This window comes from Marmota monax, unplaced genomic scaffold (genome assembly GCF_021218885.2).
Source record: "Marmota monax isolate L192 unplaced genomic scaffold, Marmota_monax_Labrador192_F-V1.1 WCK01_AAM20220418_F8-fsc00065, whole genome shotgun sequence".
NCBI lineage: Eukaryota > Metazoa > Chordata > Mammalia > Rodentia > Sciuridae > Marmota > Marmota monax.
In genome coordinates this window covers 9,759,620-9,786,228 of record NW_026694038.1, presented here as the reverse complement: position 1 = coordinate 9,786,228, position 26,609 = coordinate 9,759,620, and the positions used below count along the sequence as shown (strand labels likewise).

Below are 26,609 nucleotides of genomic sequence, written 5' to 3'. Positions count from 1 at the left end.
AGCCATAGACAATATGCAAATGAACGAGCAAAGCTGTTTTCCAGTAGATCTTTATTTACAGTCAATGACCAACCAAATTTGACTGCAGGGTATAGTTTATATAACAGTTGATGCTGAATAAAGGTTTTTATCATTTAAGTCTTTCTATTATATCCGGCAGACCAGTGCCAAGTACTGTTAGTATGAAATTTTAAACTCTTTCTTGAAATGGTGCTGAAAGTGCACTGGGTGTAGCTTAGTGGACAAACACTTGCCTCATGTGTACAAGGCCTGGATTCAATCCCCAGCACCATAAAAAAAAGAGAAAGAGATGTTGCTAAAAGCCTGTCCAGCTGAGTAATTTATCACCCCAGGAGTACAAAACGTGGATGTGTAACCGATGTGATTCTGCAATCTTTATACGGGGTAAAAATGGGAGTTCATAATCCACTTAAATCAAATGTATGAAATATGATATGTCAAGAGCTTTGTAATGTTTTGAACAACTAATAAATAAATAAATAAATAAACAGGAAAGAAAAAAAAGACTGATGTAATATGACTTGTTCCAGGACTAAGGATGGTTAACAACAGGAAATCCATTAATATAATTACAAGAATTATAACTTCTAAAATCAACAAAAATAAAGATGTTTATATTTTGGCAAGAATAATAAAGAAGGATTAATTGTATTTATTCTGTTTACCTGGATAAGAAGGTATTTATTAACATGGAGAGTTTTGTTTTTTTTTTTTTAGAAATTAACAACAAACTTATTCACATAAACATACCATGTATAATGAATTAAAATCAACTATATAGTATTTATATTGTTACAGCTTTTGAAACTTTAATGTTATGAGTAAGCATTGTCCTTAATTTTATTCTCTCGTTATTTCTAAAGTCCTTTTGCATTTACATTTGAAATCAATATTATAGTTTTTCTGCTAATGTTTAGTAAAATAGTATGAAGTTAGTATGATTTGTTAACTCTGCAAAGATATGGGCAGACAAGATTCACCTTAATGCAAAGTTAAGTAAAATAAATACTTTTTAATTTTAGAGCTATTTTACAAAATTCCTGGACAGAAGTCATGGATTTAATACTGAAACCCCGTTCTGGAGGTAAGAATAAAATTCATGTTAAGAAAATAGATAAGGGGGTGGGTTTGTAGCTCGGTGGTAGAGCATTTGCCTAGTACTTGTGAAGCACTGGGTTCGATCCTCAGCACCACATAAAAATAAATAAATAAAATAAAGGTATTTTGTCCATCTACAACTAAAATTAATAAATGTACAATTTGTTTCTTTATATTTTTTTTACAAATCTTATGTATATATTTCCAATTTTAAATTTATATCCTGGTTTTAGCTCTTTAACTTATCTAAGTTATTAATTTAATCAGTGAATATTTTAAGAATTAAATTTATTTCCCTTCATTCGCTACTAAATATCTGAATATATTGGGATCATATTCATGTGGCCGTTTTGTTAAGGTATGGTATTATGAAATATAAAATCTTGGCAAAACACCCTAAGAGTTTTTAAAGAGTGCACTAAAAATTTTCAGAAGTATCTCTAAAAGCCTGGCACAGTAGCGCATGCCTGTAATCTCAGTGGCTCAGGAGGCTGAGGCAGGAAGATCTCTAGTTCAAAGCCAGCCTTGGTGACAGCAAGAAACTAAGCAACTCAGTAAGACGCTGTCTCTAAATAAAATACAAAATATGTCTGGGGATGTGGCTCATTGGCCAGTGTCCCTGAGTTCAGTCCCTGGGATCCCCCATCCCACCACCACCTCCCAAAAAAGAAAAGAAAGTATCTCTAAAGCTATGCTATGTAAAAGGGATTTAAGTAGAATTTCCTAAATTTTCAAAATAAGTATATTCATTTTAGGTAATTAAGCTAAGAAAAATAAAATCTCAATTTAAGGAAAGTAACTCATAAAACTTGACAGCACAATGGAAAAGGAGAAGGAAGGAAGGACTACCAAGTTTTTGTCTTCTGTTGAATGAACTATGGTGATAATGAATAAATAGCTTTTGTTGTTGCCCTAGGAGGAATGTCAATAGAGTCATATAATTCTGTACTCTTGCTGCACATTTCATTTTTTCCCTTTCTGGTGCCTGTCCCCAGGTGAGCAGAGGCTCTTCATGGCACCTTCATCACAACTAGACTTTTCTATCTAATGTTGTGTTCCCCAGGAAGCATGTTAAGTTGTGAAGGTTGTCCTTTGGATAAATAGTTAAATCATAGTTTTTTTTCCCCACAGCTGAAAAGGGGTACTTGGTGAAATGCAGGGAAGAATGGGCGAAGACCAAGGACCCAGCTGCTGCCCTCAGAAAACTACCTGTCAAAAGGTGTGTGGAAGGGCAGCTGCTTCGAGGACTTTCAAAATATGGAATGAAGAATATAGTCTCTGCATTTGGCATAGTGAGTGCGATTTGTGAAGTCAGGCAATGGCTTGAAGTGGTTTAATGCTTTTTAAACTTTATCTTGGAAGATTTTACTAAATTTTGAAAGAGCAGAAACTAAAGAAGGATCCTTTGGTGATCTCCAAGAGGTATTTTACCTGAGTGATCTTTGTTCAGACCCTGAATGGTGATGAGCAGGCAATCTTAGCAGTATTTACTAACATTGAGGGCACAAGAAAAGTATTAATGTGGAGAACTTGATCTACTTTGGAAATTTAAGTGGGTTTTTGAGAAATTCAGAATTCATTATATAGTCATTTCTTGATCATCATCAGAACTGTAAACTGCCTAAGGAAGAGAATTGGACAGTAAGCCATCTAAATAGTTATGTTAGTCTGGTTTCATCGTGGTGGGTCAAGAGGGGATAACATCTTGGCAGGTACAGCCTGTACCACTGATGTTTATGTATAATCCAGGACACTTTAAAGTTTAACCCTTAAGCTTAAGCCTTAGTTACTTTTATCCAAATGTATCGAAAAAACAGGATTCTTTCTGAAATTTGTTGTCATTCAATCATTGTAGGTGTTCTCCTTCTGTAGAATTATGGAGGAGAAACTACTGTTTGCTGTATAATTGACTATTTGATTTCAAGGTCCATATTTCAGGGTCAGTAGCATACCTGACCTCTGTGTAGATTCCTTGAGTTTGAAATTTGATTTGAATCTTCAATTTAGGGTATAAATTCCATAATGTTTGTTTTAGTTGCATGGATGTATGCATTGTAGATATAAAATGTGAAAAGCTGCTACTGATTACTGTTAATGCCCTTTAGTTTGAGGTCTTCCATCTCTAATATTCAATGCTCTGTTTCAAAACTACTGTTTCTACAGGGTATTAAAAATGAGAGATTTAAAGTATAACTTTTTTGTACTAGAATCATTAGTAAACAAACAAGATATTTTGGAAACTGCAGTACTTTTTATATTCAGAATATCTTTTTCTTTCCTATTTTTTTCTCCTTCCCTCCAGATACCAAGAAATAATCGTTTAATGTATATTCATAGCTATCAAAGCTATGTGTGGAATAACATGGTGAGCAAGAGAATAGAAGATTATGGGCTGAAACCTGTTCCAGGGGACCTTGTTCTTAAAGGAGGTAAAACAGCATATATTATTGTTCAAACAAACAAGAAGTCAGGTATTTGTCATTAGTGGCTTTAAAATCTTGCCTGGAATTTTTTTTTTTTTTTTTAAAGAGAGAGAGAAAAAGAGAGAGAGAGAGAGAATTTTAATATTTATTTTTTTTTAGTTTTCGGCGGACACAACATCTTTGTTTGTATGTGGTGCTGAGGATCGAACCCGGGCCGCACGCATGCCAGGCGAGCGCGCTACCGCTTGAGCCACATCCCCAGCCCTCTTGCCTGGAATTAAAAATTAAAAAGAGCTGAGCATGGTGGTACACAGCAGGATTGCAAGTTCACGACCAGCCTTAGTGACTTAATGAGATCCTTTCTCAACAAAAAGGTGGTGATGGGATGGCTGGGGATGTAGCACTCCTGGGTTCAATCCCCAGGACATTAAAAAAAGAGAGAGGAAGATGTTTAGTAAGTTTGGAATGGGTCTCTATTGAAAAAAATATACATCTGGTTTAAGTAAGCATGTGACTTTCTAGGCCTCCATTTTCTCAACTAGTATGTGGAATAGGATTTAGAACAATGGTGGCTAAAATTCCTTTCCAAAGGTTAATCTGGGTTTAGCAAATATGGAATACTCCTAGATGTATCTGAGCCTCTCATCTTGTTGTCATCCAGTTTAAAAGTGTTTCTTCAGATCAATACCAGACTGGAGCTAACTTACATGTGGGCCATGATAGAATGAGCATTTAGTGCATACTGAGCCCAAAGCATTCATAAGACAGCACTCATACCCTCTGCTGTGGAGTCCTTACTGTGTGCCAGGTCTTACCCTAAACCCTTTACCTTCATCTTCTAGTTTAAACCCTCCCAGTACTACTAAAAAGTAGTACTTTTCATGGAGGTTAGTCACTTGTCTTATGTTTCACAGCTGGTTAAAAAAAAAAGAAAAATCTGGGCTCCAAAATCAAGTTTGTTTGATTTCAAGGTCTATATTCCAGGGTCAGTAGCAACCTGACCTCTATGCATTAGCTTGTTTTTTCCCTAATGTATCACCTTTTTTCTCATGCAGTACTGGTTATATCCAATGCTTTTTTTTTTTTTTAATTTATTTATAGTTGTAGATGGGCAGAGTTCCTTTATTTTATTTGTTTTATTTTTATGTGGTGCTGAGGATTGAACCCAGTGCCTCACGCATGCTAGGCAAGTGCTCTACCTCTAAGCCACAACTCCAGCCAAAATCCAATACATTTTAATGTTCCATGTGCCATATATTTCATCCTCTAACTACAGACTGGTATTTATATTGTTTATTCTTCTGGGAGAGTACATATTTGTATGATAGCTTTCCAAAAAGTATTTTGTAATATTGTTTAAGAAGAATAAAAAAAATTAAAAAAAAAAATGAAGGATAAAGTAGCTGATTTTTAAAAGTAGACATTTCCAGAAGATGAGCTGGGAGATGTTTTAAAACTATTCATTGAAAATTCTATGAAATCTTTAATTTTTATTTCTTAGAGTAGAAAAAAACAAAAGAGTATGGATGGTATTGGTATATTTATATATCTTTAAGCTTCCTAGGCCCCTTAACTTGTAAAAGTTGACTTCTGATTTGCTTACATGTATATAATTTTAGGAGCTTGAATTCATGAAAATAATGCCTTTTTTTATTGTTTATTTGTGCATTTGCAGCCACAGCCACCTATATTGAAGAAGAAGATGTTGACAATTACTCCATTCATGATGTGGTAATGCCCTTGCCTGGTTTTGATGTTATCTACCCAAAGCATAAAAGTAAGTTCTCTGGCACTGGGAATATAGCTCAATTTGTAGAATGCTTGCCATACATGCACAAGGCCCTGGATTCAATACTCAGCACCGAAAAAAAAAAAAAAAATTCTTTGGAGAAAGTAGTCTAACATAATTAAGCAACTGGCAGCCAAGAGTAAAAAGAAGAAAAAAAAAAATCAGTACCTAAAATATAATTTAAAAGATTTATTTCCATCACACTTAAAGAGATATTTAGATTTCAAACATATGTAAACTGTGATTATTTATGAAAGTCTCCAAAAAGGGATGCTTTCAAATGAACAATTTAAAGAAACTAAAGCCAGGAATGGTGGTACACACCTGTAGTCCTAGCTATTAGGGAGGCTAAGGTGAAAAGATTGCTTCAACCCCAAGTTTGAGATCAGCATGGGCAACATAGCAAGACCCCATCTCAAAAAAAAAGAAAAAGAAACTAGATGGTTATAGTAGTAACAGTTGTATTATCATTATTGTTATTTGCATTACTTAAATCTTTAAAATTTATTAAGTATAGGAAGAGTCTGAACTTGAACTTTATGATCTTTCTGCCTTAGACTCCTGAATCATTAGGATTACAGGTGTGTTCCACCACACCTGGCTTTACATAATTTGTTCTTCTTTTGCATTGAGATAGTAGATAGATAATTCTACCTCAGCATTGCTTTTTAAAAACTGTTAAGTGCCAGGCATGGTGGCACATGCCTGAAATCCCAGGGGCTCCTGAGGCCAAGAGAGCAATTTAGCAAGGCCCTAAGCAACTTAGACCCTGACTCAAAATAATTAATAAATAAATAAATAGGGCTGGGAATGTAGCTCAGTGGAAAACACCCCTGGGTTAAATCCTCAGTAACAAAATAAAACAAAAGTATACAAGGGGCCTGGCACAGTGGCCCATGCCTGTAATACCAGTGGCTCAGGAGGCTGAGGCAGGAGGATCATGAATGAGTTCAAAGCCAGCCTCAGCAACAGCGAGGTGCTAAGCAACTCAGTGAAACCCTGTCTCTAAATAAAATATAAAATAGGGCTGGGGATGTGGCTTAGTGGTTGAGTGCCCCCAAGTTCAATTCCTGGTACCTCCCCAAAAAAAGAATAGAAGGGACTTGGGATAAAGCTCATAGCATGCATGAGGCCCTAAGTTTGATCTGCAACACTGCAAAAGAAGAACAAATTATGTAAAGCCAGGTGTGGTGGAACACACCTATAATCCCAATGATTCAGGAGTCTAAGGCAGGAAGATCATAAAGTTCAAGGTGAGTCTTAAACTTAGTGAGACACTATCTCAAAATTAAAAAGGACTTAGGGGGACTGTAAACACCGTGGTAGAGCATCCCTTGGTTTAATCCCTAGTTCCCCCCCACCACCACCACCACACACACACACACACATAATTTAAGTAATATATGATAATGGTATTTAAAAAGTCAATAAATATAGGAGTTTATAAACTGACAAGTTAGCCAGGTGTGGTGGTTCATGCCTGTTACCCCAGCAACTCAGGAGGCTGAGGCAGGAGGATCGAGAGTTCAAAGCCAGCCTCAGCAGCTTTACAAGACCTTCAGCAATTTTGTGAGACCCTGTCATAAAAAGGACTGGGAGGTGTAGCTCAATGGTAAAATTCCCCTGGGTTCAATACTTAGTACAAAAGAAAGGAAAACATAGAATTCTATACTTTTATTCTCTATCTATTCCCCAGAGGCTGATAAGATAATTCTTTTGGGTGTTGGGGTCGTGGCTCAGTGGTAGAGTGCTCGCCTAGCACGTGTGAGGCCCTGAGTTCGATCCTCAGCACCACATAAAATAAATTAAAAAATAAAGGTATTGTGTCTAACTACAACTAAAAAATAAATATTAAAAAAAAAAGAATTACTTCTTTTACCTTCATGGATGCCATTTGAGCAAGTGGACATTAGAACATTGGAACAGGGATTCAGAAATTGAAAAAAGAAAGCAGCTCTGACCATGGGTCCAATTTAGTGGAAATGACCCTTGAAGTTACTCCTGTCCAGGACTAATCTGTGGGTGGGGTGACTTTTTTTTTTAATATCTTTATTTTTTGTTTGTTTATTTTTATGTGGTGCTGAGGATTGAATCCAGTGCCTCAAGCGTGCTACGCAAGTGCTCTGCCAGTGAACTACAATACCAGCCCCATGGGATAACTTTTTTTTTTTAATATATATTTTTAGTTGTCAATGGACCTTTATTTTATTTATACGTGGTGTTGAGAATCAAATGCAGTACCTCACACATGGTAGACAAGCACTTTACCACTGAGCTACAACCCCAGCCCATTGGGTGACTTCTTATTAAAATATTTTTTCTTTCAAGAGACCAGAATTATTTTCCTTTTAAATGTTGTATTTCTTGAAACTTTATGAGTTAGAAAATTATTAAAACTAATGCTCTTCTTGGCTAATGCAAATATTCTACAAGGATTAAATAGGACTCTTTCATTTGTATGTTGATTAAAGCAACCCCGTTGCTGTACTGTAACACTTGCACAGGCTGACTTACTGAGGGAAAGGAGTGGATGGGGGGAAGTGAGGTGGGTAAGGGAGAGGTGTAATCTGTCTGTCCTAGTCAGGAACCAAGAATCTTGAACTAGTGGAAGACACTTAAGATGCTAAAACCCACACTTTCCCTTTGTTTTAGTCAAGGTCCTCCAGAGAGACAGAACCAGTAGGATATATAGAGAGATAAGAAAAAGAATTTATTAGGAGAATTGGTCCACTTGATTATGGAGGCTGAGAAGTCTCAGAATAGGCTCTCAGCAAGCTGGAGAAACATAAGTGGTCATAGGATGGTTTAGTCCAAATCCAAAGGCTTGAAAACCAAGGAAGCCAGTAGTGTAACACTGAATCAGAGACTGAAGGTCCAAAAACCTGTGGGTGTTGTGATAGGGGTGCTGGTATAAGTCCTAGAATCCACGGACCAGAGAACCTGAAGTTCTGAAGTTCAAAGATATGAAAAGAAGGGTATCCCAGCCTAGGAGAGAGAGGGAAATCATTTGCTAGTCTGCCTTTTTAGTTCGTCCAGGTCATGTCCACAGTGAAGGCAGATTTTCCCCAGTCAGTCCTCTGACTCATGCCACTCCTCAGGAAACATCCTCACATACACTTGGGATAGCCCAATCAACCTAAAGAAAAGCAAAAATCACCTGGGTTTTCTTTTTAGCAGAAGAGGGACAAATTCAGTGCCTACTGAACATTGAGAATAAGTAATGCTTTGCCAGCTATTGGAGTATCCCTTAATCTAGTCAAGTTGATACTTCAAATCAACCATCATAAGAAAGATGGCTACAGGGCTGAGATTGTACCTCACGTATGAAGCACTGGGTTCGATCCTCAGCATCACATAAAAATAAATAAATAAAATAAAGGTATTGTGTCCACCTACAATTAAAAATATTAAAACAAAAAGAAAGAAAAAGATGGCTACAACTGTCAAGATGAAGAACTTGGCTGGTACCAAAAAGAACATACATTCATCAAAGCCTTTGACAAGTCCATCCATAAAATTTTATAGCCAAGATGGGGATTTCACCATTTGGATATGTAACATCTGCACACCTTCTATCCAACAGTGTTTATTTAGGGATTCCTGTTGTCTTCAGTGTGTGATAGAGGCATCTTTCCTTGTCTCTGTACTATCCAACTTTTTTTTTTTTTTTTTTTTTTAAAGTACTAGGGATTGAACCCAGGTGCACTTAATCACAGAGTGGCATCCCTAGCCTTTTTATTTTTTATTCTGAGACAGGGTCTTGCTAAATTGCTTAGGACCTCACTAAGTTGCTGAGGCTGACTTTGAACTTGCAATCCTCCTGCCTTAGCCTTCCAAGTCACTGGGATTACAGGCATGCACAATAATACCCATCTCTATCCAGCATTTTTAATGAATTTCTTGTATAAAGAAATACGGTCATATTTATAAGTAATGTAAGTTAAGCAAATGTTTAAGAAGAATTGTAGAAGGCATTTAATAGGGTAAAATGTAAATTCTAATATTTATGCCCACTGATCAAATCAACAGAAAAAGCCGAGTTTGATACAGTAGTCTCTATATAAAAAGTTTAAAGTAATTTAAAGTTGTTAACTTTAAGCCTGTTAAAGGATTTGATGGAAAACAGAATTGTAAAGTGAGGGCAATTGACAGAACCATTATTTAGTCTAATGAAGATGTGACTTAAATGTTCGACTTTTATGAATACATGTGGAAGAAAGTTCCACTGTGTTCCAAAGTAATCAACAACAGTTATAAGGGAACAGGTCTGGGGTTGTGGCTCAGTGGTAGAGTGCTTGCCTAGCATGCATGAAGCACTGGGTTCAATCCTTAGCACCACATAAAAATAAAATAAAGATATTGTATCCACCTAAAACTAAAAAATAAATTTAAAAAAAAGTTACCAGGGAGTAGATTTCAGTTTGGAATAGGAAGAACTTTCCTTTTAATTGGTTCATTTTAGTTATATATGACAGTGACAATGGGATCCATTTTGATATAGTTATACAAGCATGGGATATATCTTATCCTAATTAGAAAGAACTTTCTAATAATTGTGTGCCTCATAAAGAAGTAGTTCCACTTGTTATGACAACTTGTAAGTGAACATTAAAAAACTGTCTGTCTTGAGTAAAAAAAGATTTTCCATCAGGTGCGAGGGTGAGACAGATGGTTTTTCAGGGTCTCTTATTTTTATACGTTTATTTATAACTACCTCTTCAGAGAGTGTTTGAAGCCTATGTATATGGTTTCTTCTGACTCTGAGCACAAAATTATGGTTTAGCAACTTTGGGTGAAATGACATTTGGTAGGTAGCTTGAGAACCTTATACCACATGTACTATGGCTAGCTGCAAAGATAGCCTACAAGTTGGCCAAGCCAAGAATGAAGATATCTTTTAGTCCCCATTACTAAGTCACTAAGTGTTATTTATTTATTTGTTTGTTTATTAGTTGTAGTTGGACATATACCTTTATTTTATTTATTTTTATGTAGTGCTGAGGATTAAACCCAGAACCTCGCACATGCTAGGCAAGTGCTCTACCACTGAGCCACAACCCCAGCCCCACTGTTTTGATTCCAGAGAGCAGACTTAGTATTATAAAATAAGGATGCTAATTGAATTTACATGTTACACTAGTTTTAGTCTACATTAAGCTAACTTGCTGACAGAATTCATTTTAACTAACTTTTTGTATTTTGTATTAGTTAGCGAAGCCTACAGGGAAATGCTCACAGCAGACAATCTTGATATTGACAATATGAGACACAAAATACGTGATTACTCCTTATCAGGGGCTTACCGAAAGATCATTATTCGTCCTCAAAATGTCAGTTGGTGAGTAATAGTCTGGAATGAAGTAGAACTGAATTACTACATAAAGTATTAAGTTTTTTCTTCATTTATATATTTTTCAGTGCTTAGAACCTAGCATGTAAGTATTTAATGTTATTGTTGTTCTTAGTACTATTATCACTACTGCTACCAATTGGTATTTTTCAAATCATCAGATTAATGAAGGATGAGGGATGTGGCTCAGTGGTAGAGCACTTGCCTAGCATGCACGAGGCCCTGGGTTCAATCCCCACCACTATAAAGAAAGGAAAAGAAATTTAGTGAAAACAACTCTTAGATGTTGTTAACATCACTGAATTATTAAAGAAATGTGTAAAGATTAAACTTTTTTCATTATTTCTAAAAAAACCAAGATTCTTATACAGAGCTATCCCTGAACAAATTACTCAATTAGCTGTGAGTTTTCAATATCAGTCCGGTTATTGTAATATTGTGTTTCCACAGAGAAAAGGATATTTGTGTCAATTAATTTTAAAATACTTTAATAGTATTATCTAGAACTTTATTTGATAATTTTAAAATGAAATCCTGAATTATTTGCCAGGAAATTCTCTCTCCTTCCTTTTCTCTGGCTGTGGGCAATGAAATTTATAGAGTATCTTTTCCAAGGTATTGATGGTAGTGTAACCACTCTGGAGGAAATGTAAGGCCATGATTAATTCAATCACATCTGTACAAAATAAAGTTTACTATGTTTCAACTTCATATAAAATAATTTCTATCACAGGGAAGTATTTTGTATCATTTCCATTTGCTGACATTATCTGTCATCTTACTGTATAATAATATGGAAACAATAGTCTTGTATAAAATCTGACCTTGTTCTGTTATTGAATAGTTCTATTTATATATTTATAATTATTTACAACAGACTTATGTGTTTTTCTTTTGGGGGAGGGTATTGGTGTTTGAACTTAGGGGTACTCAACCACTGAGCCCATCCCCAGCCCTATTTTGTATTTTTTATTTAGAAACAGGGTCTCACTGAGTTGCTTTGCACCTGACCGTTGCTGAGGTTGGCTTTGAATTTACAATCTTCCTGCCTCAGCCTCCCGAGCTGCTGGAATTACAGGCATGTGCCACCATGCCCAGTTGATTTATGTGTTTTTCTTGCTAAACACCTTTGTTTAGCAAGAACACCTTTGTGGTGGTACATGCCTGTAATGCAGGACGCTGAGGCAGGAGGATTACAAGTTTGAGGCAGAGGCAATTTAGTAAGACCTTGTCTCAAAATAAAGTAAAAAGGGCTGGGAGTGTGGCTCAGTGGTAGAGCATCCCAGGTTCAATCACTAGGGCCACAAAAGAGAAATGTTGATAAGCAATTTAGTACCATTTATGACAGTTCATATTCACTCCTGTCTTTAATTATATATTTTAAAGGGAAGTAGTTGCATATGATGATCCAAAAATTCCACTTTTTAACACAGACGTGGACAACCTAGAAGGGAAACCACCACCAGTTTTTGCTTCTGGTAAGTCCACTCAATCTTCAGTTCTTGTGTCAACCAACTTTTACTTCATTCTGTCATTTAAAAGTGTAAATTCTTTTGAATAAATTGTTCTTACGGGCAGGAGTTGTGGCTCAGTGTAGAGTGTTTGCCTAACATGTACGAGGCTCTGAGTTCGATACCAGCACCACATCAAAGCAAATAAATAAAATAAAAGTATTATGTCCATCTTCAAGTAAAAAAAATCTTTTTTAAAAAAATTGTTCTTGGGCTGGGGATGTGGTTCAAACAGTAGCGCGCTGCCTGGCATACGTGCGGCCCGGGTTCGATCCTCAGCACCACATACAAACAAAGGTGTTGTGTGCACCAAAAACTAAAAAATAAATACTAAAATTCTCTTTCTCTCTCTCTCTCTCTCTCTTAAAAAAAAAAAAAAAAAAAAAAAAAAGCACAACACTTCTGTGAGAGGAAAAAAATTGAGCTTTAAAAAAAATAAAATAAAATTGTTCTTACAATCATCAATACCACCTGTCCACTCTATGATTTCTGTTTTGGGTTTCATCATCTTAGTTTTGTAATTATAATTGGAGGCAAGTCACTAAAACAGTCAATCCCACTGAAAGTGAATGAATGTTATAGATTGTTGTGGTTTTAGGTGATAGAATCTTTCCTCCTCATCTCCCACAGAAAGGCAATAAAGTGAGTGAAAGTTCACAGGTTATCATATCAGATTCTTTCTGTTCTGTATTCTGTCCCCTTTCTTCCTCTTCCAGTCCTAATTGGGATTTGTTTTGTTTTGTTTTGGGGGTTTTTTTACATGCATTTTTCTCTTGTGCTCTTCTATAATCTACCCTTTTAATGAAGGTTCCTGGATAGAATTATTGTATTAACTTTAACTAGTTCATATAGTCAACTAGTTCATTTATTTATTTTTTATTTATTTATTTCATTTATTTATATGTGGTGCTGAAAACCAAACCTAGTGCTCATGCATGCCAGGCAAGTGCTCTACCACTCAGCCCCAGCCCCAGCCCCATTACAAATCTCTTACTTCCATGGTTTCATTCTCTTTGAGCCCCTATGGGAAGTAGAAGCCTAAGGAAAGGAGCACGGTTCTTTGTATTTGTAGAGAGATTATCTGATTCTATACAGTCTATCTGCAGCTACTGTCATTTTCTGACTATTCTCTTCTTTCTTCCCTTTCAGAAGGCAAATACAGGGCTCTGAAAATGGATTTTTCTCTTCCTCCTTCTACTTATGCTACCATGGCTATTCGAGAAGTGCTAAAAATGGATACCAGCATCAAGAACCAGACCCAGATGAATACAACCTGGCTGCGCTAAGTAGTACCTTATCCATAGATGAGAAAATGCAGACAACTGTTTGCTTACTGACTTCCTGTTCATTTATCTCTTAATACAGACCCAGATATGGATTTTGAATCTTTGTAGTAAAGGATTCTTTGTATTTTTTAAAGTTTTTATTAGCTTAAAGAAATAATTTGCAATATTTGTACATATGAACAAATCCTGAGGATCCTAATTTTAGCACAGAGATTATAAATTAGTCAGAATATACTTTAGGTGCTTAAATCATAATAAAATATCAGCTTTACTGGCTTTATAATATTTTGGTTTAAAGTAGAAGTTTTAGGTTTTGCTGAGTACATGAAGACAACAGGAATTTTTAACATATCATGAATGGAATGCACAACAATGCATTTTAAGAGCAAATGCAACAAAATAAATTTTGACTATGGATAAATAATTTGAGAGTCCCCATTTATAGATATAAATACTCTCATTGTCATTATGCATCTCATGTGCTGGATTCAGGTAAGCATTTATATACTTTATAGTTTGCGATGGCTTTTGCATTTATTATCAATGCCTTGCAGGAGAGTTACAGGAATGGGGCCTTTTTTCTTAAAATGTGTCCATTTTTATTGGTTAAGATCTACTTTTTACTCTAGGTGCCTTTTTATGTTCAGAATTCTTTCCACCAGATTGGCATTTGCTCAAAAATAAATAATGTCACAGAAGAAAACTTCTAAATTTTACAAGGGCTCCTTCTAACAGCAGCGTTTACCCGTTGTCATTAACTGCTTAGGTATTTACATTTCTGGCATTGCATAAAACTTTTCTCTGGTGTGAAAGGATAAATATGCCTTTCTAAACTTGTTTAGCATAATTGTATCAGTTTTTATTTTCTGTCATTTCTAGAGTCAAATGTTATAAATACTTTTAAAAACTCCTTTTTACTGATTATGTAAATAAATAAATACATAAAACTAAATGAAAATGAGAATTTTGTCCCTGACTAAAGGTAAGAAACTAAGTGAATGAAAGAGCTTTAGAAATGGTTTTGACAGAGCTAGGGTTGTGGCTCAGAGGTAGAGTGCTTGCCTAGCATGTTGAGGCACTGCACATAAATAAAGCTCCATCGACAACTAAAAAAATAAATTAAAAACAAATGGGGGCTGGAGTTGTAGCTCAGTGGTAGAGCACTTGCCTTGCAAGTATGAGGCACTGAGTTCGATCCTAGCACCACATAAAAACAAATAAAGGCATTGAATCCGTATACAACTAAAAAGAAAATTAAAAATGGTGTTAACACAAAAGTGTGTCTTGATCAGGTGTGAGATTTGAGAATAATATGAAAAACTATCAAGCCAGGCACGGTGGCACATGCCTATAATCCCAACAGCTTGGGAGGCTGAGACAGGAGAATTGCAAGTTCAAAGCCAGCCTCACAACTTAGTGAGGCCATAGGCAACTTAGCAAGACCCTGTCTCCAATTAAAAATAAAAAGGGCTGGGGCAGAGGAGCTGGGGTTGTGGGTCAGTGGTAGAGCGCTTGCCTAGCATGTGTGAGGCACTGGGTTTGATCCTCAGCACCACATAAAAATAAGTAAATAAAACAAAGGTATTGTGTCCATCTACAACTAAAAAAAAAAAATTAAAGAAAAGGAAGTGGGGCTAGAGATGTGACTCAGTGATTAAGAGCCGGTGGATTCAATCCCCAGTACCAAAAAATTTTTTTTAATAAACAAATAAAAGACAATGGCATGACCAACTGACTTACTGTTAGACTGGACTAAATATTATCCCTCCAGTGGTATCACTCCCTCACCTGCCAGTGTGCTTTCTGAAATAGAAAAGAAAGGAATGGAGAAGAACTGTCATATCAGGAACATTACTCCATGCAGTGTGAATGACATTTCTCCTTTTTCTGGTGATGGAAAGAAGACTGAGAACAAACAATTCTCGACCCAATCAGTGAGTTAATCACCTGATAGGATTAAATGAGTGTTGACCGAAGGTATGTGGGGTATGGCTGGAATAGATGGGGACTGGGCATGTGGCTTTGGAGTATATATTTGTAGCTGGCAAGTAGAGATGTCTCTCTGCTGTCTGATCATCATGTGAGCTGCTTCCCTTTGCCACATTCTTCTGCCATGATGTTCTGTCTCACCTCGAGCCCCAACGAATGGAGCCTTCTGTCTATGGATTGAGATCTCTAAAACTGTGAGTTCCCAAGTAAACTTTCCCTCCTCTACAGTTGTTCTGGTTAGGTCTTTTAGTTGTAGCAGTGAAAAAGCTGACCTAAACAAACCCTATCTCAAAATAAAAAATAAAAAGGGCGGGGGATGTGGCTCAGTGGTGAAGTGCCCTTAGGTTCAATCCCTGGTACAAAAACAAACAGATTAGTAGTGTAAACCATTTTTGTTTCAGACATGAACAAGTTAAGCATAGTAGAGGAATTATGAGTGTGTTCATATTCTAACCTTCATTTCTTGAAAAGAAAGTGCTCTCTGTTCAATGGAATCTGCTTTCTCACTTTGTGGGGCTATATTCCTATAGGATAGGACTGCTTAATTTTGGATGATGAATACCAAAGAAATATGGACACTGTCTCCAGAGGAAGAAAAGTGGGGAGTGTATGCAACACTTGCTCACAGATCCCTTAGAATTTAAGAGGCTTCAGGGCTGGGAATATAGCTCAGTTGGTAGAGTGCTTGCCATGCATGCACAAGGCCCTGGGTTCAATCCCTAGCACCGCAAAAAAAAAAAAGAAGAGGAGCTCTTCAGTGTATTCAGATTACGATCCCCTACTATAGATAAGTTCTTTCCAAATTTGGAATCACTTGTCAGTTTTCATAAATTGCAGAATATATTTCAGGAAGTCTTAGAATCTGAAATACTGCATTTCTAACCAACTCCCAGAGGGTAGACATGCTGTTGGTCTCTACACTCTTGAAGTAGCAAGCAAGATTCTAGACCTGTAGTGGCTACATGTGGCTGAACTTGAATTCAACTAATGAAATCTCTTTCGCCACAGTAGCCACATTTCAGCTGCTTCACAAATACATGTTAGTGGCTCTGTACTGCATAACACTACCCTAGTTACCAAATGAGTCACCCAAGATACAGAGAAGAATCTGCTTGATCGGGTGTGACACCTGGTGATGCCAATGACCAGAGGCAAATGCCCACTGAATATGGGTGCAAGTAATGAGATTCAGGGCTTACACTGATTAGGAGTTCACCCTTGAAATAGATACCTTTCTAGGAAACTTCCTTAAACTCACTCCAGGATCAACTGTAGTCCATTCTTTCTTTTCCACCCTTGCTCTCAACCAGCCGTTGGACATGCCCTGTCTGACCTTATTTGTCCATACAGAAAATTTATCCCCTAAAAAGTCTTAACTGTTAGAACCAAGTTATTTGCTAGAACTTCTTAGGAAAGCAGCAGCTATAAGAAGCAAAAATGGGTAGAGGGGCTGTTGTGGCTCAGTGGTAGAGCACTTGCCTATAAGAGTACAGTGTTGGTTTGTGTTAACAGCTTTTCTACCTGTGCTCTTGAGAAGGTACCAGTATGTAAAAAGTTGTCATAGGAAACTGTAATAAAAGTTATCCAAAACCTTTGTTTCTTAATACATATTTACTGTCCCATCAGAAGCTATCCATGTTTCTCTAGAGCAGCTCTATCCAGTAGAACTACAATGTGAGCCATGTACAGTATTTTTTAGTTGTGGGGATTACATTCTGAGACTGTCAGTGGATACCTAAACCTCAAATAGTAGCAACCTTATGGATGCTCTTTTTTTTCTTTATACAAACATAAATGCACAGTAAAATTAATAATAAAATAGAACAATTATGCCCTATGCTCTAATAAAAGTTATATGGATGTGATTTCTCTCCCCGCCAGTATTTTATTGGTTGAATACAAGTAACTAAAATTGCAGAGAACAAAACCAAAAGGGAGACTACTGTATGTAATTGAAAAATCTTTCTAGTATCTCTACATTAAGAATATGAAAAGAAGCACGTGAAATTAATTTTATGTATTTTATTTAAATCAGTATACCCTCAATATTATTTCAAGTTTAATATTAAAAACTAAATTTTTTACATTCTCTTTTTTTGTACTAAATCCTCAAACTCTGATGGGTAATTTAGACTTAAGGTGTACCTTAATTGGACAAGCTGTGTTTCCAGTGCTCAGTAGCCACATGTGGCCACTGGCTACCATATTGTACAGTACAGATCAAGAAGATAATTTATTTGTTGCATGTCATCAATATAATGGCAATTTTGCCTTGGATATTAAGGTTTAATTTGTAAACTTTTGATATATAGGCTAGAAGTAAGGCTAGTTAAATGTGATTTTGAATTGCATAGTGTGAATAAGTTTTATGGTGATTAGGAGTAAATATTTTTCCTATAGGAGCACACATCAAACATGATTGTTAATAGGTTCTGAAATATTTCAGGATGCTTGAAATTTTCTTTAAGCAGTTAAGATGACAGCCTGCAGCTCTCTCTCTCTTCTATAAATAATGCAAAGCAAATCCCTGTGTAGCCTCTTTGGATTTTTAAATTCCAAATTCATGGAATATAAATTGAGGTTTGGGGAATGAGAATAAGAATAGAGGCAGAAGTAAAAGAAACTTGTGTGAGTAGTTAGCACATAAAGCTGAGAACTCAAGTTATACAAAATGGTAAGGCAATTTAGGCAGGCCTAAGCTTCCGATTTTATTTGGTTTTGTATTTATTAATAATAGCTTTATTGAGATATGATTCACATACCATATAATTCACTCATTTAAAGTATACAAATCAAAGGTTTTTAATATAAGTTGGAGTTGTCCAACTATTATCATATCAATGTTGCAGTATTTTATCCCCCACTAAAAGAAACCTCATACCTATCACTTTGTATGCTTGCCTCAGCCCCAGCCCCTGGAAACCACTGCTTTCTTGGCAAGAATTACTTGCAGTCTCTGTAGATTTGTCTATTCTAGTCACTTGTTCAGGTTTCATCCATGCTGTAGCATGTATCAGTATTTCATTCTTTTTTATAGACTAATAATATTTCATATGTGAATATACCACATTTTGCTTACCCATTCACCAATTAATGAACATTTGGTTTGTTTTCACCTTTTTACTAAATAATGCTTTTTTTAAAAAAAATAATGCTGTTAAACATTTTTGTACAAGTTTTTGTATGTGGTCATATATATTTCTCTAGGACACACAGGAGTAGAATTGCAGTCATATGGTAGTTCTTTAGTCTTTGAGGAGCTGTCAGCCTGTTTTCTAAACAGCTGTAACCTTTTATATTCCTACTAGGAATGTATGAAAGGTCCAATTTCTGGTCCATTCTCACCAACACTTGATATTATCTTTTTTTTAAATAGCCATCCTGGCAGGTATGAAGTCATATCTGTCATTTAGGTTTGTATTTCCATAGTAACTAAGTTAAACAACTTTTGTATGTATATTGGCTATTTGTCTATATTTTTAAAGAAATATCTATTGAGAGCCTTTTGCTCATTTAGTGGGTATTTGAATTTATGTTGTTGAATACTGGGAGTTCTTTATATAGTCTAAGTATACACCCTTTTTCAGATATATAATTTAGCAAATATTTTCTCCCATTCCATGGATTGTCTTCGTGTTCCTGAGGGTTGATGTTAAAGGCTGTAGAAGATGTTCTTGTTTCAGATATCATTTGTAAACTTGACCACAGCTTTCCAGGATGAAAACACGAAGTACTTTTGTTTCAGTTCATATCTATTCTACCCACAGCATTTGAGAACCGTATGCATACAAGTAGTCACCTGGGGAACATGACTTTACTAGCTGCATTCCTCTCATTCTCTCATTTTTCTATACTTTTGTCTTCTTGTTTGCAAAAATAATTTCCATCATATAGCTTACTACCTGTTTTGATCTAGACAAAAATGTTTCACTACCACAACACTTCATCAAGAAGACACGGAGTTACTCCATTTGTCAAGGGAAGCCACCTTTCTTTAACTTGACCCTTTGCTTCGTTGATCTTTTTCCTAATGGTACATGTCTAATAAAGTGGAGCTAAAGTCTGTTTCTTTCCTATGCCACCCTAGCTTTTTGGGCCCCTGTGCATTAATTAGGAGGAAGTCATGATGCAGATAACTTCAAAAAGTGAAAGTCCAAAATTAGAGATAGCTTTATTTAAATACAGCACAACTCATTGACATATCTAATCAGCTTTCCTGTAGAAGAACATACATTATTCATTCCATAAACGTTTACTGCATTCCCAGTTTGTGAAAAGCACTGTGTTGATATCTTTAGGTAGACCTTGTCCTCAAGGAGCTCCTGAAATGAGTTTGTCTAGTATCATCTTCCTGTGCATATACCAACTGATTGCAGGAGGAAAACCAGCCCAAAAGCATGCAGTAGGAGGCTAGGATGGGGAAGCCCAGTAGTATAATGAAGTTATGGAAAATGAATTAGAAAGTGGAAAATTTATTAAGTGGATCATCAAAAGAATGGAGATCATTGTTTTTCACATTGAGAAAAGTTTGTAACATTTAAGAAGTTAAGGGGGAGTGTGTGGGGAGAATGGAGGAACTTTGGTTGGTCAAAGAGAAGAGAGGAAAGGGGAGGGGGTGTGGAGGCAGGAATGATGGTGGGATGAGATGAACATCATTACCCTAGGTACATGTATGACTGAACATGTGATCACATGCAACACTACATCATGTACAACCAGAGAAATGAAAAGTTGTGCTCCATTTGTATACAGTGAATCAAAATACATTCTGCTATCATGTACGACTAATTAGAACAAATTTTAAAAATTCATGGACAAAAAAAAAGAAGTTAAGAATATAGTCCTGGGCTGGGGTTATAGCTCAGTGGTGGAATGCTTTCCTAGCATGTGAAGCACTGGTTCGCTCCTCAGCACCACATAAACATAAATTAAAAAGAAAAACATATTGTGTCCAATTATACAACTAAAAAAAAAAAAAAAAGAATATAGGTCTTGGAACACTTGAAAAAAAAGAATATAGTCCTTAGGACTAGAAACAGCTCAGTGGTAGAGCATTTGTCCAGCATGTGCCAGGCTCTGGGTTTAATCCCTAACACCACAAAAAGAAAGAAAAAAAAAGGAATTCACAACGTATTTTATATTTTCAAGCAACAGACTTTTCATTACTTTCCTCAATTGTTTTTCTGTTTTTCTATTTTCCATAATTTCTGGTTTAATTTTTTATTATTTCTTTTCTTCGTATGCCTCAGGCTTAAATTGCACCTTTTTGTAGTTTCCTGTGGTGGAGGGTTAGATTGTTGATTTTAGATCCTTTTCTAACATATTAATTTAATATACATTTCCCTCTAAATACTTAATGTATCCTAGAAATTTTGATTAGTTGTAATTTTATTTTCATACAATTAAAAGCATTTTAAAATGTTTCTTTTTAATTTTTTTTAATTGTAGATGGACAGTATATCTTTGTTTTATTTATTTATTTTTTTATGTGGTGCTGAGGATGGAACCCAGTACCTCACACATGCCAGGCAAGTGCTCAACCACCTAGCTACAAGCCCAGCCCCTTAAAATGTTTCTTGCTACTTCTTTTTTTTTTTTTTTTTTGTCTTTAAACACAGATTTTAATGATAACAATTCCTTTAAGCTCAATTAACTTCAGCTTATACAAGTCTTATGCAGATGTCACTATTAAGACAACATTAGTGACTTGCACTGGGTTCCTCATAGAAGACAAATTTCACTTAAAAGTGTAATCAACAATCATTTAACAGTTTTGTTATGTTAACACAAAACATGGCTAGTTTGAGTTACACCCCCCCATCACTAACACACCATGATCAGTATACTTCAAACTATTAAAAAAAAAAAAGTGAGTGTTTCACTACCCCTGAGACCACTATGTTAACTGTGGTTCATACTTTTAAATGTGAGTACACCCACACAAGGAAAACAAACTAATCATTTATTTAAAAAAAAAAAAAATCTTGATTATCACATTGCAAATCTTCCCAGGGAAAAGAGTGAATCACTTAACATGTAAATTTACCATTAACAGGTCAACTGGACTCTTAAGAGAAATTTTAAGAATTTAAGAAATTAAAGTTTATGCATTAAAAGATATAGTAAATACATAGAAATGGTCCAAATCAGTATTTAATCTGCTAATATTCATTTCAGTCCTACACATGGCACTAGTAATGTTGAATTACTGGTTTGGATGGGGGAAAAAAAGAACAAATTCTTTCATTCTTTTAAAAGTTCCATCGTAGATGATCCCAAGTCTAGTGTCCATACATTCAAAAATGTTGGTTTTCCAGGTACTTTAAATTACTGTTCTCTTAAACCTGGAGAAGCCTTTATGGCTTATTCCCTTAGACGCAACATACGAAATATTGTATAAAGCATTAAGTCAAAGATAAAGAGAACTGGACATATCCACTAGTTATCATTACAATCAATGGTTTAAGTCATCTCTGTAAATACTTAAGGTTGTTCTAGGCTAAAAAAGATCAATGTGAAAGCCCATTTAAGATCCACTGCTTACAAAAGTTTTATTAGTGTTTTGGCTTTCAATAAATATGCCTACTAAAGCTGTTATTTTTGAGAGCACAGGAGTTTCAGAAATAATTGTTTTTTAAGAACAGAGCCAAAAAACAGTATTTCTTACCTTGTGGAGCAGTTACTAGTTTCTTATTCATAATTTGAATCCGAAAGTTTTAACAGCATGACATCTACCCTGAAGAACCCACAATTTTTAAAGCAAAAGTTAAAATAAAAAAAATTCACTCATTGGAAAAAATTGTATAGCTGGATTGACACTTCCCAATGAAATGCTTATTACAGAATTAACAAAGCCAGAATATCTTCAGAAGGCATGCATTTCACTTCCAGTTTAGATAAGAACCTTAAGTCAATAAATCACGTCCAAACTACATATTAAACCGTTTATAAAAAATTAAGCATTAACATTTATTTCTAGCTTTCCACCTGTGTGTGCAGACAAGGAATAAGACTTGCACACAAGCGTAAGCAGTGCAAAAAATGTGGAAGTGGAGATGTCACGTGCTAGAAATACAGGACTTTAATAAAGCAATGGTTAAAATGAAATAACTAAGAAGCATAACTACAGGATCAGAATTAGGAAGGGTGAAGAATGGTAATGCCCTTGTTACCAAAGAAGTTTAGTGGCACAGATAGCACTTGTCAAACAAAAAATCCAATAGCATTGGCTTTTATTCGTTCATGTTAAGTCACCTGAAATGATATTTGTTGCATTTAAATGCTCATTAATGTAAACGGCTGAACAAATCCATTTCAGTGGATACTCAATATCCCACAGTTAAGTCCCTTCAACACAGCCTCATGACAACTCCCACACCAAAACAGTACTTTATTTTGTAAATTTTGACCCATTGTTACTCCCATGTTTAGTTTTTTTTTTTTTTTAAGCTGTCAAGTGTACACGGTGAAGAGAAATTTGTTAAGATTGGTGATGCACCTGGAAAATAAATTTCTTAAACTCCATATACACGTTTCAAAACTGCTGGGTCCCAAGTCCATTTATGAACTCCAGGGCTGCCAGTATCATGTGCAGCATATTAAAACTACACTATTTGAATAGCTTAATCCTGCATAAATCAGGTCAAGCAATGTGTCAACCTGTAACAGACTGTGCACTTTAACTGAACATGGCAAAATATTCACTCTTTTGAACTTTACATCATCATTTGATGTCAAACAATGAAGCAAACCCCAACAGTATATACAAAAACAGCTTTGCATTTACAAAAGATTGTTTCCCATACTGATTAATCCAGGCAGCTAACTCATTGGTTTATGCAACTTTATTGAAGAAAAATAAATCAATTACTAGCAGAGCTATTAGTTGATCACTCATCCATTGACAACTTGCATCATTTATTCAGTGATATATTAAACAGTGTATTGGAAGATAGATTAACTAATAGCTCCAAGCCTCCTAACAATTTAAATGAAAATTACAAAATGTTTTGAGACCCTATTTTGGAATACAAAGGGTGTTTGACTTCCAATTTCCATTCTCTGTAGAACAAGAACAGGTCATTCCTTTATTGACATGCATAAAATACATCACATTTTCTGTTCTGCTGATGCTATAAATTCAATACCAATTCTCCAGCCACATCAGTTATGAGCATAAAGTATAACATGTAACCTCAAATCTCTAACAGTGGAAGGTTTAAACAAAATGGATGCTGCTAGAATAATGCTGCTTCCTTTGATGTGACAACTGAGCATCCATCTCCCTCCCCCTCAGATGATTTCTTCAGCATGTTAGAGCAGTGAGGAATGGTTTAGTCTCATAACCAAGTTAGAGTGAAGACATTGGCCACATAATACACATGCTCCATTTTTTAAAAAAATTCTGAATCTTGGGCAACTGTTCTCTTGTAACTACTTTACAGTTTCTAAAAGCAGTTATTGTCCAAAGCTGGAAGAACTTAAGTCTTCTCAGATAAGCATGTGAATGAATGGAGGGAGGTAAACAAAAAATAAAATTAAAAAAGATGAGGTCTGATAGGGGAGCAGCCGGATAAGAAAAATCAAAAAAGGAACAGTAATTTAAAGTTTATTCCAGCTATAATGCAGGTTATTCTGACTTTAAGGTAGCATCACATGGCATACTTCTGAGTCCATTCCCGAGATATTCTGTTGTACTTATCTCTGTCTGTTTTATAGATCCGTGCAATCTCTGGCACTAAAGGGTCATCTGGGTTTGGATCACATAGCAGTGAACAAATGGATAAAAGAACTTTAGAAATAGTTAAAGCAGGAGACCATTGTGATCTTAGAATATCAAGACAAATGCTGCCATTACTGTTAATATTTGGATGATAAATTCTTGTTGTAAATGCAACCTTAGGTGGTTTGAAGGGGTAGTCTGTAGGAAAATGAATTGTCAAAAAGAATACACCACCTTGATATGGGCTGTCATTAGGTCCCATAATTGTGGCTTGCCAATGAAACATATCATCCCCAACTGGACCTGCAGAACATTGTGCTGGAGGGTCACGGGCCAAATCACTAAGTTCCTTATTAATCCGTTTCAGCGCCATAGTCTGTGCTTTTCGTCTGGCTCCTCACTATCTCGGTGTGTGCTCAAAGGTCCGGCCAAAACTATTGATTATCCGGGCGGCGGGGAAGGATTGTCTCTTCGTCTCACACCGCTGTGCCAGACACAGGCGCAGAGGGGCCGGGGCCTCCCTCAAGCTGCGGCCTCGGCCTCCTCCCCGCGCGGCAGCTGGTGCCTCCCCCGCCCTACCGGGCTCACGCGCACGACACAGCCACAAGATCTCTTGCTACTTCTTGACCAATATGTTTCAGTCTTATTAATTATCTCCAAATATTTTGAGATTTTCTAACTATCTTTCTAATCTTTATTTCTAATTTAGTTACATTGTGATCTGAGCACATAATTTTTATGATTTCTGTTTTTAAAAATTTTTCAAGTAGGTGGACGTGGTGGCACACATCTATAATCCCAGAAGCTCAAGAGGCTGAGGCAGGTGGATGGTGAGTTCCAAGCAACTTAGCAAGGCCCTAAGCAACTTAGCGAGACCCTCTCTCAAAATAAAATATAAAAAGGGGTGGGGGTGTGGCTCAGTGGTTAAGCACCCCTGGGTTTAAAACCTAGTATTGAATCTCTGGGTTCAATCCCCACCCCTCAAAATTAAGTGGTTGGTTGGTGCTATTCAGGTCAACCATACCTTTATTGATTTTTCTGCCATCCAGATTTACTAATTAAAGAAAGGTGCTAAAGCCTCCAGCTGTAATAGTGGATTTAACTTTTTCTTTGCAGTTCTATTAGTTTTTGCTTTGCTTATTTATATTCGTGCTCTGTTGTTAGATGCATAGGTGTTTAGGACTGTATATCTTCTTGGAGAACAACATCATTGTGTAATGCCCTTACTTTCTCCCTGGTAATTTTCCCTCCTCTGAAGTCTGTGATGTCTGACATAAACATAGCTACTCCCAATTTTTTTTTTTTTTTTTTTTTTTTTTTTTTTTTTGATACCAGAGATTGAACTCAGGGTTACTGAACCACCAAGCCACATTCCCAGCCCTTTTTTTGTATTTCATTTAGAGACAGGATCTCATTGAGTTGCTTAGCGCCTTGTTAAGTTGCTGAGGCTGGCTTTGAACTTATGACCCTCCTGCCTCAACCTCCAGGGCTGCTGTGATTACAGGTATGTGCCACCATATCTATCCCAAATTCTTTTAATATTTGTTTGGTGTATGTTTCTCCATTCCTTTGCTTTTAACCTTGTCTTTGTATTTTAAAGGATTTTCTTTTATTTATTTATTCTTATGTTTTGCAGTGCTGAGGATCAAACCTAGGGCCTTGTGCATGTTAGGCAAACACTATGCTGCTTAGCCACATTCCCAGCCTTAAAGGGGTTTTATTTTGTGATCCACTCTGACAATTTCTGTCTTTTCATTACTGTATTTAGATCATTCATTTACATTAATTGTCAACACAGTAGAACTATAACTACCATATTTTTAACTGTTTCCTATTTGTTTCCCTAGTTTTTGACTGCCCTCTTCTCTTTTTCTCCCTTTCCTGGTTTTAGTAGTATATTATATATGATTTTGTTTTACGTCTCTTAGCATATCAATATTTTACTGCTTTTAAAAATGTAATGATGGGCTGGGGTTGTAGCTCAGTGGTTAAGTGCTTGCCCCGCATGCGTGAGGCACTGGGTTCGATCCACAGCAACACATAAAATAAGTAAATAAGTAAAATAAAGATATTGTGTCCATCTACAACTAAAAAAAAATTTTTTTTAATGTAACGAAAGGGGCCTGGGGATGTGGCTCAAGCGGTAGCACGCTCGCCTGGCATGCGTGCTGCCCGGGTTTGATCCTCAGCACCACATAGAAACAAAGATGTTGTGTCCGCTGAAAACTAAAAAAAAAAAAAAAAAAAAAATGTAATGGGGCTGGGGCTTAGTAGTAGTAGCACAGTTGCCTGGCATGTGTGAGGCACTGGGTTCGATTCTCAGCACCACATATAAATAAATAAAATAAAGGTCTATCAACAACTAAAAAAATATTTTTTAAAAATATTTTTAGTTATACATGGACACAATATCTTTATTT

The 26,609-nt window shown here is 36.0% G+C and overlaps 2 protein-coding genes across 3 annotated transcripts in view; one reads left to right on the top strand and one right to left on the bottom strand.

Annotated features, from left to right (window-relative positions):
- Window positions 1-14,436, top strand: part of Pus7 (pseudouridine synthase 7) — a 49,347-nt gene extending 34,911 nt beyond the window's left edge. For both annotated transcript variants that reach the window (XM_046464211.2, XM_046464210.2), the window contains 7 exons: window positions 1,044-1,105; window positions 2,251-2,411; window positions 3,422-3,548; window positions 5,218-5,319; window positions 10,540-10,669; window positions 12,068-12,159; window positions 13,342-14,436. In XM_046464211.2, the coding sequence (XP_046320167.1) occupies window positions 1,044-1,105; window positions 2,251-2,411; window positions 3,422-3,548; window positions 5,218-5,319; window positions 10,540-10,669; window positions 12,068-12,159; window positions 13,342-13,478 (811 nt within the window). In that variant the 3' untranslated portion in view covers window positions 13,479-14,436. The remainder of the gene's footprint in view (window positions 1-1,043; window positions 1,106-2,250; window positions 2,412-3,421; window positions 3,549-5,217; window positions 5,320-10,539; window positions 10,670-12,067; window positions 12,160-13,341) is intronic.
- Window positions 14,437-23,518: 9,082 nt separating this feature from the next.
- Window positions 23,519-24,785, bottom strand: LOC124106543 (ubiquitin-conjugating enzyme E2 D3). The gene has a single exon (XM_046464208.2). It carries the CDS (start codon window positions 24,560-24,562, stop codon window positions 24,119-24,121), a length of 444 nt encoding a protein of 147 aa, XP_046320164.1. The 5' UTR covers window positions 24,563-24,785; the 3' UTR covers window positions 23,519-24,118.
- Window positions 24,786-26,609: the final 1,824 nt, after the last annotated feature.

What these genes read in the sequence shown, in the direction of transcription:
- LOC124106543 (XM_046464208.2), bottom strand. Translation starts at nt 24,562, where the DNA reads ATGGCGCTGAAACGGATTAATAAGGAACTTAGTGATTTGGCCCGTGAC.